Raw genomic sequence first — 15910 nt, forward strand, 5'->3', positions numbered from 1 at the left:
GATCAGCACTGGCAGCCATTGGCTGGCGGCGCTGATCAGATGCTGGTTTTCCAGCATCGCCGTTTGACAGGCTGCTGTATACACTGGCCGAATGTCTGTCAGTTTCTGTTGAACCGGCCAATACCGTTCAATATTCGGCTCATGTGTACAAGCCTTTAGAGTAAGGTGTATGTTAAACCAATTATACTATGGAAAGCAATCCCTAGGGATGGCAGTATCAACAGATACATTTTAAGTAAGCTACATCTTCAGGTTGCTGAAGATTCTTTTAGGATTTATGTATAATAACTAGAGCAAGAGAAAACTAAAGAAAAACTGGAATGTTTGCACAAAACGTTACCAGTCAAATATTGCTTTTAAATGACTTGACTGATTACCATGGAAAACAATTCCAACTAGGACACTTGTCAGTTATCCAGAACAGTGTTTCTCAAACCATCTTCAAGAACAGCAAACACTGAGCTGATACATGTGCCAGAGAGACAAATTCTCATTCATATCAAGCTATACATATCCTTCTCCTTTGATAATCTGCATTGTTGTTCACACACAGTGTGGTGAAGCAGTGGATGGCAGCAGCATGCACAATGATGTACAACAGTTGGACTTCTGCTCACAGAGGTCCACTGTAGGACTGTTGTGTGCTGGACACAGATCTACCATTATATTTAGACCACTGACAGGAAAAGTGAATAACACTGATTATCTTGTTACAAAGGCACCTGAAAGTGGGTGGGGGTGACCCTGAAGTTGATTTTTTGAAAGGAGAAAAAAAAAATGGGCAAGTGGAAGGATTTGAGTGAATTTGACAGGGGCCAAATTGTAACGACTAGATGACTGGGTTAAATCATCTCCAAAACTGTACCTCTTGTGGGATGTTCCTGGCCTGCAGCATTTAGGAACTACCAAAAATGGTCCAAGGAAGGAAAAATGGCAATAGAGTCATTGGTAGCAAAGGCTCATTTGATGCATGTGGGGAGTCTGTTTTACACGTGCGCAAAACAGTTCAATAAGAAGAAGAATGTTAAGTATAGTAGAGGAAAGCATGTGTTAACAGGTCCATCTGGACATGAAGGCAATACATAACTCTTCACTGGGATGAAAGCAATTGGAGCATATTCAACATTAACCTAACTCATGAGGCTATCCAATATGAGTATACAGTATATGGCCTATAGAAGCTCTTGTCTCAATACAAGTAAGAAAGGAAGGGGGGGGGGGGGTGAAAGGGCACTGATGCCCAGAAGAGGAGCACCAAGAGGGAAAGAGGAAAAAGTGAAAAGTGCAGCATATGATCTTCAATGGCTCGCAGAGAAAGGCAAGAAGAAGAAGACAGTGAGAGATGGGGAGCTTGCCTGGGGAGGAGGTAAGGGGAGGGGGGGGGGGGGGGATTACCGTACGATCCAGTCTGCCGTCCTACCCTGATTCAGGCCATCATATGGACATCAAGGAGCAGTCCAGGCCTACTTGGTCAATGAAGGCCCAGATCTTCACAAACTTGACGTGGGTATCCTTAAAGCGGGGTTCCACCCTAAAGTGGAATTTCCGCTGATCGGAACCCTCCCCTCCTCCGGTGTCACAGTTGGCACCTTTCAGGGGGGAGCAGATACCTGTCAAAGACAAGTATTTACACCCACTTCCGGGCATAGACTCCCACGGGAGTCTATGCCTCTTCCTGTCCCTGCGCGCTGTCTGCTGGGACACACACGGGTCCCAGAGACAGCGCGGAAAATTCCTATTGCGCTGCGCGACTTGCGCATGCGCAGTAGGGAACCGGGAAGTGAAGCCGCAGCGCTTCACTTCCTGATTCCCTCACCTAGAATGGTGGCGGCAGCAGCCGAGAGCCAAGCGATCGATCGGCCTCGGCATCGCTGGACCACGGGACAGGTGAGTGTCCATTTATTAAAAGTCAGCAGCTGCAGTATTTGTAGCTGCTGGCTTTTAATTTTTTTTCCACAGTGAAATCCCACTTTAAGGATAGATGCGAGTTTCTTGTGAACCATTGTTCCCATGAGCCACTGTTTTATCACAGAAAAGTTTAAAAATGGCTGGCACCAGGCTCTGGCAACGTCTGCCGAGCCACCGGGAAGAAAAACCCCACCAGCTTTATCACAGTCTTGGTCAAGGAGGGGTGGCCCATGCAGTCTGATGCAATAAAAGAGCTACTGTATCTCAAATTGCTCAAAAGGTAAAGCTGGTTGTGACAGAAAGTGGTCAAGAAGACACAGTGGGGGTTGATTAACTAAACCTGTTGCGCTCAGAAATTGTTGCAGCTGTGCATGGTAGCCAATCAGCTTCTAACTTCAGCTTGTTGAATTAAGCTTTGACAATAAAACCTGGAAAACAAAGCAGGGAAGAAGGTGCTTCTAAGTGCAGTAATAAAACACTTTAATGACAAGGAAGGGTCATAAACACTTACAAGATGGAAGTGAAAAACTGGGATATCACTGAATCCATAACATCCAGCAGGATACCTCCTGGGAGTAAAGACAGCCGCAGGTGGGAGTTCTAGCCCACCAGCAGTGATAAACACTGTGTCTCTGATCCAAGATGGAGAGCCGTGCTGTCAGGACCAGCATAGAATCCAGGCAACCAGAAGTGATGCCAGAGTTGGCGGGACAGGTTCTGGAGCATGCCCAGTCTCTCCTTCTTCAAACCAAATGGAACGACTGGGCATGCTCCGAAACATGTCCTGCCCACTCTGATGTCACTTCTGGTTGCCTCGATTCCATGCTGCTCCTGACACCACGGCTCTCTATCTAGGATCAGAGACGCAGTGTTTACCACCGCTGGTCAGCTGGAACTTCCACCTGCAGCTGTCTTTACTCCCAGTAGGCATCCCACTGAACAATATGGATTCATTGGTATGCCTGTTTTTCACTTCCATCTTGTAAGTGTTTTTAACCCTTCGTTGTCATTTAAGTGTTTTATTTTTGCCCTTAGAAGCACCTACTTCTCGGCTTTGTTTTTCATATAGAATGAGCTTCCTTCTTCTGAAGTGCTGCTGTGGTGTGTTAATCACATTTTAAGAGCCAATCATGTACTGTTTGTTTAAGTCTCCTTGTTATGCAGAATGCCCTATTCTCCACACTCAATGAAACCTGGAAGCTGATTGGTTTCTATGCCGAGATGCACCAGATTTTGCATGCTCTAGTTTTAGTAAATAACCCCAGTGAATCACAGTTTTCTGCGCATGGGGCTGTGTAGTTGCAGACCGGTTAGGGTGCCCATGCTGACCCATGTCCATAGCCAAAAGCTTACAGAGTGGGCACATGAGCATCAGAACTGGACCACTGCACAATAAAAGAAGGTGGCCTGGTCTAAATAATTGAAGAATGGTTTGAGGAACACAACTAAATTGAGATGTTGACTCCAAGTTCTCCAGACCTGTATCAAACAAAGCATCTGTGGGATGTTCTGGAAAAAAAAAAGTCTGATCCATGAAGGCCCTGCTACTGACGGCTTGGTGTCAGATACCACAACATACCTTCAGAGGTCTAGTGGAGTCCATGACTCAACGGGTTGGTGGGTGGTCATAACGTTATGGCTGATGGACATATAAGAATGAGGGTGCCAGGGGACAAGATACAGGGGGAGCTCAAACTAGTTCAGTCTAAAAACAAGTAATCCCTTAGTACAAGTATGTTTTCAAAGTAAACTCTTTCAGTATTTGTGTTATGATATAATTTGTGCATTTTTGGTAAATGCAGCCACCTGTCAGTTTTTGGTCCATGCTAGTTTTATAAAATGTGCGCTATTTCTGTTTGATAAGGATGAACCCTGGCAGAACATGTTCTCATGTTTTCAGACAAGAGTCAGTCATTTCTAAGCATCTGTTATTTCTTCTTGCCAAGCATCTGGTTTAGAGTAAAAGCCTACAGGTCTCTTTACTAAAAAAAAAAAAAATAAGGGATAAAAATAAAGGAAACTTGTTGCAGTCATCATCCTCCTTTCTCAGATTTTAATCCTTCTTCCAAATAATACTTTGTTTTATGTAGTATTTATTCTATTGTCAGTAGCCCTTTGTGGGTTCTTTACATGTAGAAAACTCATTTGAAAACGGGGAAATGTGTGTGTAACGGAAAGTGAGAGAAAAGCAAAAAAGGCGGTCAGAGGATTGAACCTTTACCAATAATTGTCCAATACGTTTTGGGATAGAGACTCATTTTAAAAGCTTTTACTTTTAGCACACATTCGTTTTTTAATATTTTCAGGGATACTATATAACTGCAATGCATGTAGAGACAAAATCTACAGAGAAGAGTTGTTTTAGATTTGTAGTTGATTTACTAAAAGGAGTAGAGGCTCCTTTCAAAATGAGCACAGGTTTGATGTGTCACTAAGGCCCCTTTCACTCCTTTGCGACTTTTCCTATGACTCTGGACATCAGAGTCGTATGACAAGTTGTACCCCATGATTCTCAATGATAACCATTCATATCTGTGCAACTTCAAAGTAGTCCCTGCACTACTGTGGTCAGACTTTGATGCGAGTTGAGGTCCACAGACCTCAAGTTTATACAGGCATTCCTTGAAATTGCGGCCGCAAAATCACGTGACATTCAAGTCTCCAGTGTGAAAGGAGCCTTAAGGCAAAATGTTTATTAGTTTTGGATAGAGTGCAGAGGGATTAGAACAACTGTTAGTTTCCATTGCTGCCTGTGCCCCCGTTATGCCCCTTTTACGTGGGCTTTCCGATCAGGTCCGCCATAGAGGAGAGCGGGGCTCTGACAGGTCCGTCTTAGCACAGTGAGCAGAGATGGACCTGTCATTCGCCTGCTCAGCGGGGATCAGCAGATCGCGGAGCAAAGCAGTGTCCATCAGGCGGGCGGACCGCCCGTGTGAAAGAGCCCTTAGGGAGATTCACCCTCTTAATTTGTCATGTTTACAGTTATCATCGAAAGTTAAAGTAAAAGTAATAGAAAAACCCAAATTTTGGGTTGACATCAGAATAGGAATAGAGGGGAAATCTTCCAATATGGACACTATTTCTGGTGATACACTGGGATTCCCTTACCTTGGAGGGATTTCCTCTCACTTCTTGTTTTGGGTATGGGATATTAAATGAAAGGGAATTCCCCCCAATGGGACACAAATGGCAAAGAAAAAAAAACTGAAGTGTTATAACCCTCCCTTACTCTATCCAAAATGTAAAAAAAAGGTTTTGCCTTTAGTGACACTTTAACTTATTTTAAATGTTTTCCTATCATTGTGTAATGATTTACATACTGCAATACACCCATGTAGTAAGTGTAGATCACAAACTGCTAGAAGCAGGCAGCTAGCCTATGAGTTTAGCTACAGAGTAAAGAGTTTGTGTCTCCACACCTGGATAACGAAGCCATTAGGGATCCCTTTAGGAGTACATTTAACTTTCCACAATTGCTTGTCTTAAATTACATGGTATGGGCACAGGGTCGGCTAAATTTATGTACTTTAACTATGCGAAAAAGAAAAAGAAAACCATAATAAAAGAAAACAGAATTGCTTAGGCAGGCAAAAGAAAGGTTGTGTCATTCAGTACTTTAATTACCAAATATAATTTGTTGAAGCAAATACTATTGATGACAGTTAAAAAAGATGAACCCATTTGCTGTTGGTGCTGGAGCAATACTGAGCTGGAAGCCATAGCAACTGACGCGTGCCAAGCTGGTTCAGTGACCAAAGATTCAGCCTCTTCTACAAATAACATTCCGCAAAGAAAGGTATAAGCTTGGAAGTAAAATCTCTCCCGACATGTTGTGCTACAAGGATAAAATTGTTCATGCACCATCTTTTGCTTACTCCTGGACCTATGTACTACCATCCATGCAAGTTCAATCCTCTCAAAAGTAGAGCTATTCAGGGAGAAGATTATTTCCAAAGATAACTGTGGGTATAGGAAATCATTTCTGGAAATTAGGGCCACATCTAGAAATTAGTATTTACAGAATTAATGGTTAGAACTCAAAAATAAGGGCCATACCCAGAGGTGGGCATTCTCAGAAATAATATCCAAAAAGGTGGGTGTCCTCAGAAAAGGGCCCAGGCTCAGGGGCGGGTGCCATGAGAAATAAGGCACATGTTCAGAGGTGGATGGTAACTAAATTAAGGGCCAGACCCAAAGATGCATATCCTGAAAACTAACAGCGTCTTTTGGGTAGATGTTTTCAGTATAAATGAATTATACATGTTATTCCAGTGTTGTTATTTACAATACTGGGATAATAAGTCAATAATATACCAATAAAATACATATATAGGAGCTGAAAATAAATGTATTTTTCTGTCTGCTCAGTCAACCAGGGCCAGGGAACCCAGACATTCTGATGACCGACTTTGCTCTGCTGTAGTTAAACAACACAGCCGGATCACCTTCCATTCTTCAGCCCATACCAGATTCCAATTTTATACTATAAATTACTTGTTTATACTCTATCTATTGCTAAGTCCCACATCTCTTTATCCCAGTATTCCAAATACTTTCGTAAGAACATATTTGTGTGCAACAAGAGGGAGAGATTTTCTTACAGTGCATACTCCTGTGGCTCATAGAATGAAAATGGAGATTTTGGATGGTGAAGAACAGTAATATATACTTACTACGTGGCCCGGAACCTGTGTCAAAGTAAGAGAAGAGGGAATCCAACTCATCTGGACAAAACAAGGAATCCCGACGGAACTTCCGCTCAAACTTTGCAGCTGAAAAGAGAAAATTATACAGATAGTAACATATGCAATAATGTGCACAAAGTTGCTGTAAAGCAATTTATATCCCAAGGCTTAAAAAAAAACACAATAATATCTGCGCAACATTACCACTGTCCAAAGACCAAATATAACCATGCATGAATTTTGGAAAGCTTGTTGTATTTGGTACCAGAGAGAGAGAGTAGGGTTGATCTTACAGTTGTCTTTGCTATGACCTACACTGTGGTCTGCTTTAAAGTGGCATTAAAAACCCAAAAGCAAACATTTATTATAATGCAGATTCCCAATTCTTAGATGTGATGGCTGCATTCATTTTCTTTTTCAGGCTTTCCTTCTTCTGTTTTCATCTGGTAATCCTGCCAATATGTCTGATGCTTTAAAAAAAAAAAAAACACAAGCTCTACAGCGGAATGTATCAGTTATAGATGAGACAAACCATTTAAACCTAGCAGGGGTGCTTATAATGATCAGCTTTTATTTATTGATGTAAATAAAAGCTGATCATTTCCAATTTCCAAAAGGAAAAAAACTTTGCTGTAACTTATAAAGGATTAGCTGGAGTTTGGCTTCATATAAACCACCCCCCCCCACCTCCCCACCCAGGCTGACAATGTTGCTGTCCAAAGGTGGCCTCTGTGTTTATTCATCCAGAGTGGGGGCACTGTAATACAGGAGGTGTGTTACTGACCAGATCACCAGGTGAGACAGAGGGGGGAAAAAGCCTAAGAAAACGAATGCAGCCACCACATCTAATGATTGGTAAGCTGCAATATACAGTATTAAAAATTTTTGGTTTTGGGTTTTGGGTTTTAAGAAAATGTGTCTCTTTTCCCATTCAGCAGGATGCTGCTTTGTTTGTCTTTGTAAAGGACAGGGTCCCTCTTAGCTCCGGCAAAACCCAAACTGTAGGCTTTGGCTGAAATGCAACAGCGTGTGGTCTTTAACATTGATACTAAGGATTGTTTGCATTTTATAAATAAAGTACTTTTACCTACAGACTGCAGCACTTGAAGAAAAAAAAAAAAAGTCTCATTATTGGAAAATATAGCCAATTATAAATGAACTAAAGCTTTGAACTGTCAGAGCCATACCTGAGGACAGCATTGCAGGAGACGTGTTTCCCCCATCATGTCTGTACTTCCTCCTCGCCGAGGGAGCTTTAATGGAGCTGTTATTCCGCTGACACTTCTTTACACTCCACCTCTGGGAAGACTTCCTGTCATTTTCTACCTCTACACTACCCAGTCTCTTCAGGAACTTCTTCTCCACATACTTTGCTTTTATCCAGATTTCTTTGGCCTGTCTGATGAAAAAAAAAATGCAATTGAAGAGACATATATTCCTTTATTGTTGGGATTGTCAATATTAAAGAAGAATTTCAAAAGAACTATTTATATATAAAATGGCCACATTACAGAACTCCTAATTTAGAAAAATCGACAATAGTATCTGATGATCTGAGAACTTATTGCCTGTACTATGGAGATGTATAAAGACAACTGGTGGCCATGTGAGGTCATAATCCATAAAGGCAAAGGTGATTGTACATGCATTCTGATACTGATCACTGTCCCCCATAGTGGTATTGTGATGTTAATTTTTATACTGTGGACTAGCAATTTGCTATTATGGCACGAACCACCCAACATCATCCAGGCTTTATACATGCCTAAGGCACTCTTTTTTTTTTATCCACGTGACTGATCTGAAATTACGTGACTCTCTCTTTTTTTTTTTTTAAATAAGTATCCTTATTCTGGTGGGTTAGCTTTGTGAACTGAGCCCAGTCTCTTGTGTTTTGATCCACGCATTGTACACTGCCCACTGGGAACTACCTATCAATAGGCACGAACAATAATTTATTTTAGTATGTAATCCCAACTCCAGCCAGAATGCTTTATTTTTATAGAGTTGAGAAGGGATAGAGAGTCTATGGGCTTCCAGGTTTTTGTCAAAGCTTAACCCCTTTCGAGCCTAAGGGTAACATAAATCTTAATGCCTAAGCAAAGAACAACCCAAATTAAATTCTACTGCTCCTGACGATCGTGACGATACCACATATGTGTATGTTAGTTGTTGTATGTACCCATAGTACGACCCAGAAACAATAGTGAGCATTTGGCAAAAATCCTGTCCAAAAAATACTGACCCTGACCCAAACACTAACTCTGCCACTGGCCTGACCTTAATCTAGGATTTTTTTAGATTATTTTTTAATTATTATTATTATTTTTTTGTTTTTACGCCGTAAGAATGGAGAGATACGACGCATCTCTATTCACAGAGAAAAAACCCAGGGACGGGCTTCATAGTGACTGATCGCTGTGATAGCCAATCGGAGGCTCTGACAGCAATCAGGTGACCCGGAGTAGGGAGTTCTGGGTCCTGATCTGGGCCCCTGCAGGGCTCTCCCAGCACAGAGGAAAATACACAAATATACGGCCCCACTGTAAAAAAAAAAAGCAAAGTCCAGTGAGGCCGAATATTTGTGTTAGGTCAGCGTGAGGGGGTAATTGAACAAGCTATAGGTAGAAGTATTAGTACATCAACCCCAATGTTTTCTATTGCCGTTTACATCCCTACAGAGATTTCCCATGCTTCCTGTCAGGATAGGTTATAGAAAATCTATCCAAAAAAGACACAGGGAATGTATTTGTTGCAGTCTTTGCCTTCCTGTTCTTCGATTGCTCTCTTTTCCTATATGGGAATCACAGGGACAAGAAGTGAAGGAAAATCTCCCAATGGGGTCAAAGAAAAATTAAAGTAAAAAAATCCTAAAATAAATGTTAACTTTTCCTCCATCCAAAATAAAAAAAATTGGCTGGAGTGAAGCTTTAAATCCATTCTTGGTATTCTGTCCATATGCATGGCAGCTATAAATGGAATGTTTGTTGCAGGTCTCAAATACAAACGGTTGGTCCACCTTCTGCTGTAGTATTTCTATTTTTCTGGCCACTGAAGACATTTTTAAAAGAAATATTTATAATACATACCGAGAACATCCAGCAGTTGGTTTTTTCAGACCTAGTTGTTCACATTTTGCCTCATAGATCTGGTTCATGGTGCGGTTTCCCAGTTCACACATCAGCTAAGAAAAAGTCAGGGAGAGAAACAAATATGGCAATTCATTAAAAAATTTTAATTTCTTGCGCTAAAGTGTCTATATGCAAGTTGTTATAAATTCCAAGCCAAAAACATCAGAGTACTGACATCAGCACACACTATAGCCACACACCAGATATAAAAAGTGAAACCAAGCAAATAAATGTGTTGCGCTGCCAAATAGTGATATACATAAATTCAAATATAACTCATTAGCATGCATACATATAAATTAGTCCCGCAAACATGAATAATGAATAGTAAATGAATAAATAGCTAAAACCTACAGTTTATGCCCCAGGACAACATCCGTTTGGATGAAACACAAAGGGCGGAGTTACAGCCGTGACATCATCATGCCCACTGGGGTGTTGGATGCTGTTTATGAGATATGCAGATGTACTTTTTTTATGCGGATAGATTTTTTTAATACTTTTTTTTAATACTGTACCATGATCGCTTCCCTTCCTCTTACATGCAGTGTTTTGGTGTGATCGACCTCCGGAATATGCTGGGCTGACCTGATTTGGGATGGTAGCTGAAGAAGCAAGTAGTAGTGGTACTAGTGGAGGCTCGTTTTCTGAAGGAGGTCATCCACCTGTCCATCCATTCATTGTGGGATTTTTCCCTAATATGCTGTTAGACCTCCTAGAATCAGAGGTCCAAACATTTGGTAAGCGGCTTCAATAACCTTCTTGGTGGTGTGCACAGTGGTGAAGATCATGGTTGCACCAGAACATCTAGGCTGTTTTCTGCTTATTCCACGGCACTTTTTATACAGAGAAGTTGTTTGCACTTTATTTGGCTGGATTATTCCTTTAGGAATTTGTGGACTTTTCATTTATAGCACTTTATGTGGTTGGACTTTTCATGAGCTATAGATTATCTATTTATTCGGGGCTGTCTCATTTATATGTATGCTACTGAGTTATATTTAAATTTGTTTATTTATATCACTATTTGGCAGAACAATACATATATGGCAATTTGACTTTTGTGTACTGAAGTCAACTCACTATTGGTATAAAAAATGTACTTGACTCACCTTTAGTAACTCTGGTTCCCAAGAATCCAACGTGAGCGAGCGTACTTTAGAACAATGCACACCAAGACTCCTACAATACGAAAATTATATATGCCAGTGAAATCCAACTGCACTCCAACAAAGGTATAGTCAATGAACCTTTGCACAACAACATTCCACAGCATTCTATGCTTAAACAAATGCTACATTTCCAAAATGTTTCCAAGACTTAATATTTTTACTGCTCTTTTGTAAGTGAATCTTAAGTGGTTAAGTGAGATCATGGCTTCTTATAGGTCTTGGATATGCCAACATCCAGCAGCAAAATCTCCCTGTCATAATTCCCAACTCTGCTCCGGTCTGCTCGAGTTTTGGGTGTCTGTTCCCTTTTGTATATCCCAATCACTTACTTTTTCATTCTCAGTAACAAAAAGCTAACAAATGGTCCAACAAGGAGAGTAATACACTTTATTAAGGGCACAGCAGCAAGTAGACCCACATAAGAAACTGTCAGGTGGTTTACCTCTCCAGCATCTACCAAATACTGAAATATCGGATTTGAGTAAAGTAACTCTTTAAATAGAATTTTAGGCGACTAAATGCAAAATATTAATTTTAATTAACCATAATTTGCTAAACGAATGGGTGAACATAAATTAAGAAAATCCTTATGTAAAGACAGAACGCCAACCCCACATGCAGTCTTCTTCGGCACATACTGACCAAAGGATGTGTAAATATGCCTCTTCCTATACCATCTCCACATTTCTTTAGCAATTCCTCTAAGGGGAAGAAGAGGTCTAAGAAAAGGCTTTTCTTCTAAAACTTAGTTGACCCCAAGTAGAATAGCCATACTTTTATTCCCTCTCTGCACTTAACTCAAGACTGTGCTTACACAAGACTGAGGATTCTTCCTGCCACCATGTGGGCAAAGCACAGGTTTGCTTTAAAAATAGTAGAATTAGGATCCATACAAGGGAGAAGTGAGGCTTTGAACAAATGAATCCTAGTCAGACGGGAGAAGTTCCATTACGTTTTGAAAATCCATTTAATGTCATTACTATTCTCTCTCAAACCTTGTTTACTGATGTACCTGTGTATTCCTGAGCACTCAATGCAAAGTGTTATGCCCAAATTGATACTGGCCCACCGGGGATCTGTCTGGCCACAGTCACAGCACTGGTAATTTCCAGCGATACTCTGCACCCGCTGAAGTATGCTTTCCCCCTTAATGCTGCGTTCCCGTGAGTCACTGGCAGAGTCAATGCTGCTTGTGGATGGGGATGCCGTCCTGTCAAGCCTCTGTATAGAAAGATAAAAAATAAATGGTAAAAAATAAATGCATTTATAAAAGTTCCTGATGTAACAGAACATGTACCAAACTGAAAGCTAAGATGACAAATCTGCCTTTATTAAATAATTAGATAAATTGGTTGCCCCTATATTTGGGGCAATACCAGTCATATTGTCACGCTGCTCATGCCCATTTTCGGAAGTCTGTGAGAAAATAGGGTTCTATTTATAACCTCATTGAGAGGTACTCACATTTCACCCTGGCTATGATTGTAGGGATAGTGATAGATCTAAAATCATATTTATGCAATAGACTAGATCTGGTAAATTTTTGCCAAGGAAGTGCAAAATGTCTTGACAACATATGAACCGGAAGTTGTCAATGATGTGTATTGGATATGAAGTTCCATCAAGTTCCATCATGGATTGCAATATGTAGCTGATGTATGTGATTGTCTTAACCACTTAAGCCCTGGACCAATTTGCAGCCAAAGGACCAAGCCTGATTTTGCCATTCGGCACTGCGTCGCTTTAACTGACAATTGCGCGGTCGTGCGATGTGGCTCCCAAACAAAATTGGCGTCCTTTTTTTCCCACAAATAGACCTTTCTTTTGGTGGTATTTGATCCCCTCTGCGGTTTTTATTTTTTGCGCTATAAACAAAAATAGAGCGTCAATTTTGAAAAAAATGCAATACTTTTAACTTTTTGCTATAATAATTATCCCCAAAAAATATGAAATTTTTTTTTCCTCAGTTTAGGCCGATACATATTCTTCTACATATTTTTGGAAAAAAAAAAAAATCGCAATTAGCGATTATTGATTGGATTGCGCAAAAGTTATAGTGTTTACAAAATAGGGGATAGTTTTATAGCATTTTTAGTAATTGTTTTTACTAGTAATGATGCGATTAATAGTAAAAATGTGATTTTTATTGTGACTGCGACATTATGGCGGACACATTAGACATTTTTGGGACCATTGTCATTTATACAGCAATCAGTGCTATTTAAATGCACTGATTCCTGTGTAAATGACACTGGCAGTGAAGGAGTTAACCACTAGGGGGCAGTGTAGGCGTTATGTATGATGTTATGTATTTTTTTTATTGTGGGGGGCGTGGCCTGGCATGTGACAACACTGATCGTCCTTCCCTATAAAAGGGAACAGACGATCGGTGACAGCCACACAGGGAAGCATGGGGAGAGGTTTGTTTACACAGACCTCTCCTCGTTCTTCAGCTCTGTGACCCGGTCACGGAGCTCAGGACCGGGTCAGCGGCGCACTCCCGACCCACAGCTGGGCACTTAAAAAGCAATGTACAGGTAAGTGCTTGTGCCCAGCCGTGCCATTCTGCCGATGTATATCGGCGTGAGGCGGTCTTTAAGTGGTTAAAAGGTGTATTAAAGTGGTTCTATAGTTAAAAGGATTCTCTGCATAAAGGTAAAAAAAACGTCTCTGTGCAGCTCATAATAATCACATCTCTGCCCTTGTCCCCATCTTGCAACATATAGCAATGAAAAAAATAAATAAGAACGGATGTCCTCAAGCCAGTCCATATTTTATCGAACAACACCTGGATCAACAAGTCTATCGTAATCTGGGGTCAAATGTTGAGATAGCCCTTCTATGCCAGGACATTTTTGGGTGTACCCTTCAGTTACTTGCAGTTTCCTCACCTCTATGTAGTAGTTATCCGGTGTTTCCCGGTAGGCTGAGGCGATACTAGCCTGTACTGCTTGGATCCAGGCTTGTCTGAGCTTCTCGGAATCAGCCTGAAGCATGCAACTCCTATAGAGAGAAGCACATCAACAATAAAAACACTTGCTTATCAATGAGTACTTTGTGATTAAATGAAAGAGCAATCCTACATAAAAGTACATGGAAAGCCAAATTTTTTTACATTTTATTTGTGTCCCATCGGGGAGATATCACCCCAACATGTGTCCCAAGTCAAAAGACTTCCAGTCCATTCCTGTTCCATATTAACATTGTGGGTTGGGGTACCATTTACAATGAATAGTACAACAATGTGCCAAAGCAACATTACTGCAACGCAGCAAAATAGTGCATTTCACACCTTAGTCCCAATAACAAAGGGTACTAGGACACATAGGGAGCGTAAATTTCATCAGAGAGAAGATAGATGGAAATTAAAACTGGAAAGGGTTATTAAGTCTTCCTGACTTCATCCAAAACTGAAAATATCAAAGTTATGGCTTTAGATGAATTTTAAGAAATCATCCTGGATTTTGTTAAATTTTAAACGCAAAGCCTTCTCAAGGTACAGTTTAACCAAGATTCTCCTGGCTGCAGCAGAAAGAATCAGACTTCATGGTAGTGAGTGGAAGATGACATTGTAAGAGTCCCAAAATACATAAGATGTCAAAAGCTTGATTTAACCACGCAGTATCCGCCCATAAGCCACTGAAATATCAGGTATACCACAGTTGTAGTGACAGAAAATTGTATATGGGTTTTAATTTTTTTTTTTTATAGCAGCAGCTAAGGAAAGGGGGGGGGGGGTAGTTGCAGATCTTTTTGCTTTAGATTTATCATTTGAGTACTGGTGATGCTAAACAATATCTTACTCCCAAAATAATCCATATAAATACACTAATGGCCCTGTAATCAATCTTTAATTGAATCAATTATTACTGTGTTTGAAGTCCACAGGGAACAAGTAAGAGAGGGTGGCTACATTACTACACAGCGTGGGACCACGGAGAACGCACATAGCCACCCTCTAACAAGAAGTCGAATCAGAGCAGAAAAAAAAAAGGAATTTCAAGATTTGGAGGAGGCTGAGAGCAATAGAAGGGAGATTAATAGAAAGGACATTTTTAAATTAAGAATACATACTTTAAATTATTTTTAACCAGAGTTTGGCCGGGTTCACACTGCTGCGGGGGGAGATCGGGATGTGATTCGCACCGCACTGCAGTGCAAATCACATCCGATCTCCGTAGCGATGCGAGTTCAGCCATACAGATAGTATGGCTGAATTCGCATCGCTCCCGCAGCAAACTCGCACGGGACCCTTTTTTTGGTCCGCAACAGAATCGGATCGCATGGGTGTTCACACCATGCGATCCGATTCCTGTGCGAGTCTGCAGATCGCACTGCGATATGCGGACGGATCTGGGGGTGTCATTAACATTTCACTGACACTCCCAGCCGTTCGCATAGGGCAGTGTGAACTGCCGGCGGGAGTCATGCGATGCGGGAAAACGCCGCGGATTCGCGGCGTTCCCGCATCGCTGTGGTGTGAACCCAGCCTTAAGTGTCACTTTAAGGCACATTGGGTAAAACTGGTAGTGAGAAACCACTGGAAGAATTTTTTTGTTTTATGATCATATGCATTCACGTGCTAATCTATAATAAATAACATGATTGTTTTATAACATTGTGAAAACACGCAGCTGCTATTACTGGTGGTGTTACAGAACGCACGTTATACAGCCGGACAAATGGAACTATGAAGAAATAGCGCTGGATGAGCTGGACTTTAATTCAACCAGGCCTTAGCAGTCAGCTCCCTCCAGATGGTTTTAATGCATTTCTGAAAGGCCAAAAGGCAATTAAGCTGTAAAGGTTCAGGAGCTGGAGAATGTGAGGCAGATGCACCCAGACATATTCGCTATTGATATTTTAATGTGCACAGAAGTCAGCGGGTTCTAAAAATAACATCTGTGAGCAAGGGCCCAGACAAGGGATTTATAGGGTGAATCATAGAGAAGGTCTGGGGTTCATGACCTGGTGTAAATCAGCAATTCCAATGCTTCTGTGAATGCCTGCAGTG

The 15910-nt window shown here is 41.1% G+C and overlaps 1 protein-coding gene across 1 annotated transcript in view; it reads right to left on the bottom strand.

Moving 5' to 3' along the window:
* ACAP3 (ArfGAP with coiled-coil, ankyrin repeat and PH domains 3) overlaps positions 1 to 15910 on the bottom strand; it is a 279280-nt gene that overhangs the window by 38617 nt on the left and 224753 nt on the right. The window contains exons 14-19 of the mRNA XM_077457605.1: positions 13788 to 13899; positions 11909 to 12117; positions 10837 to 10906; positions 9683 to 9777; positions 7781 to 7992; positions 6582 to 6680 (exon numbers count right to left, since the gene is read on the bottom strand). Of these exons, the coding sequence (XP_077313731.1) occupies positions 6582 to 6680; positions 7781 to 7992; positions 9683 to 9777; positions 10837 to 10906; positions 11909 to 12117; positions 13788 to 13899 (797 nt within the window). The remainder of the gene's footprint in view (positions 1 to 6581; positions 6681 to 7780; positions 7993 to 9682; positions 9778 to 10836; positions 10907 to 11908; positions 12118 to 13787; positions 13900 to 15910) is intronic.

Source organism: Lithobates pipiens, unplaced genomic scaffold, assembly GCF_037356315.1.
Source record: "Lithobates pipiens isolate NorthernLeopardFrog02 unplaced genomic scaffold, aLitPip1_a1.2 Scaffold_27, whole genome shotgun sequence".
NCBI classification, from domain to species: domain Eukaryota; kingdom Metazoa; phylum Chordata; class Amphibia; order Anura; family Ranidae; genus Lithobates; species Lithobates pipiens.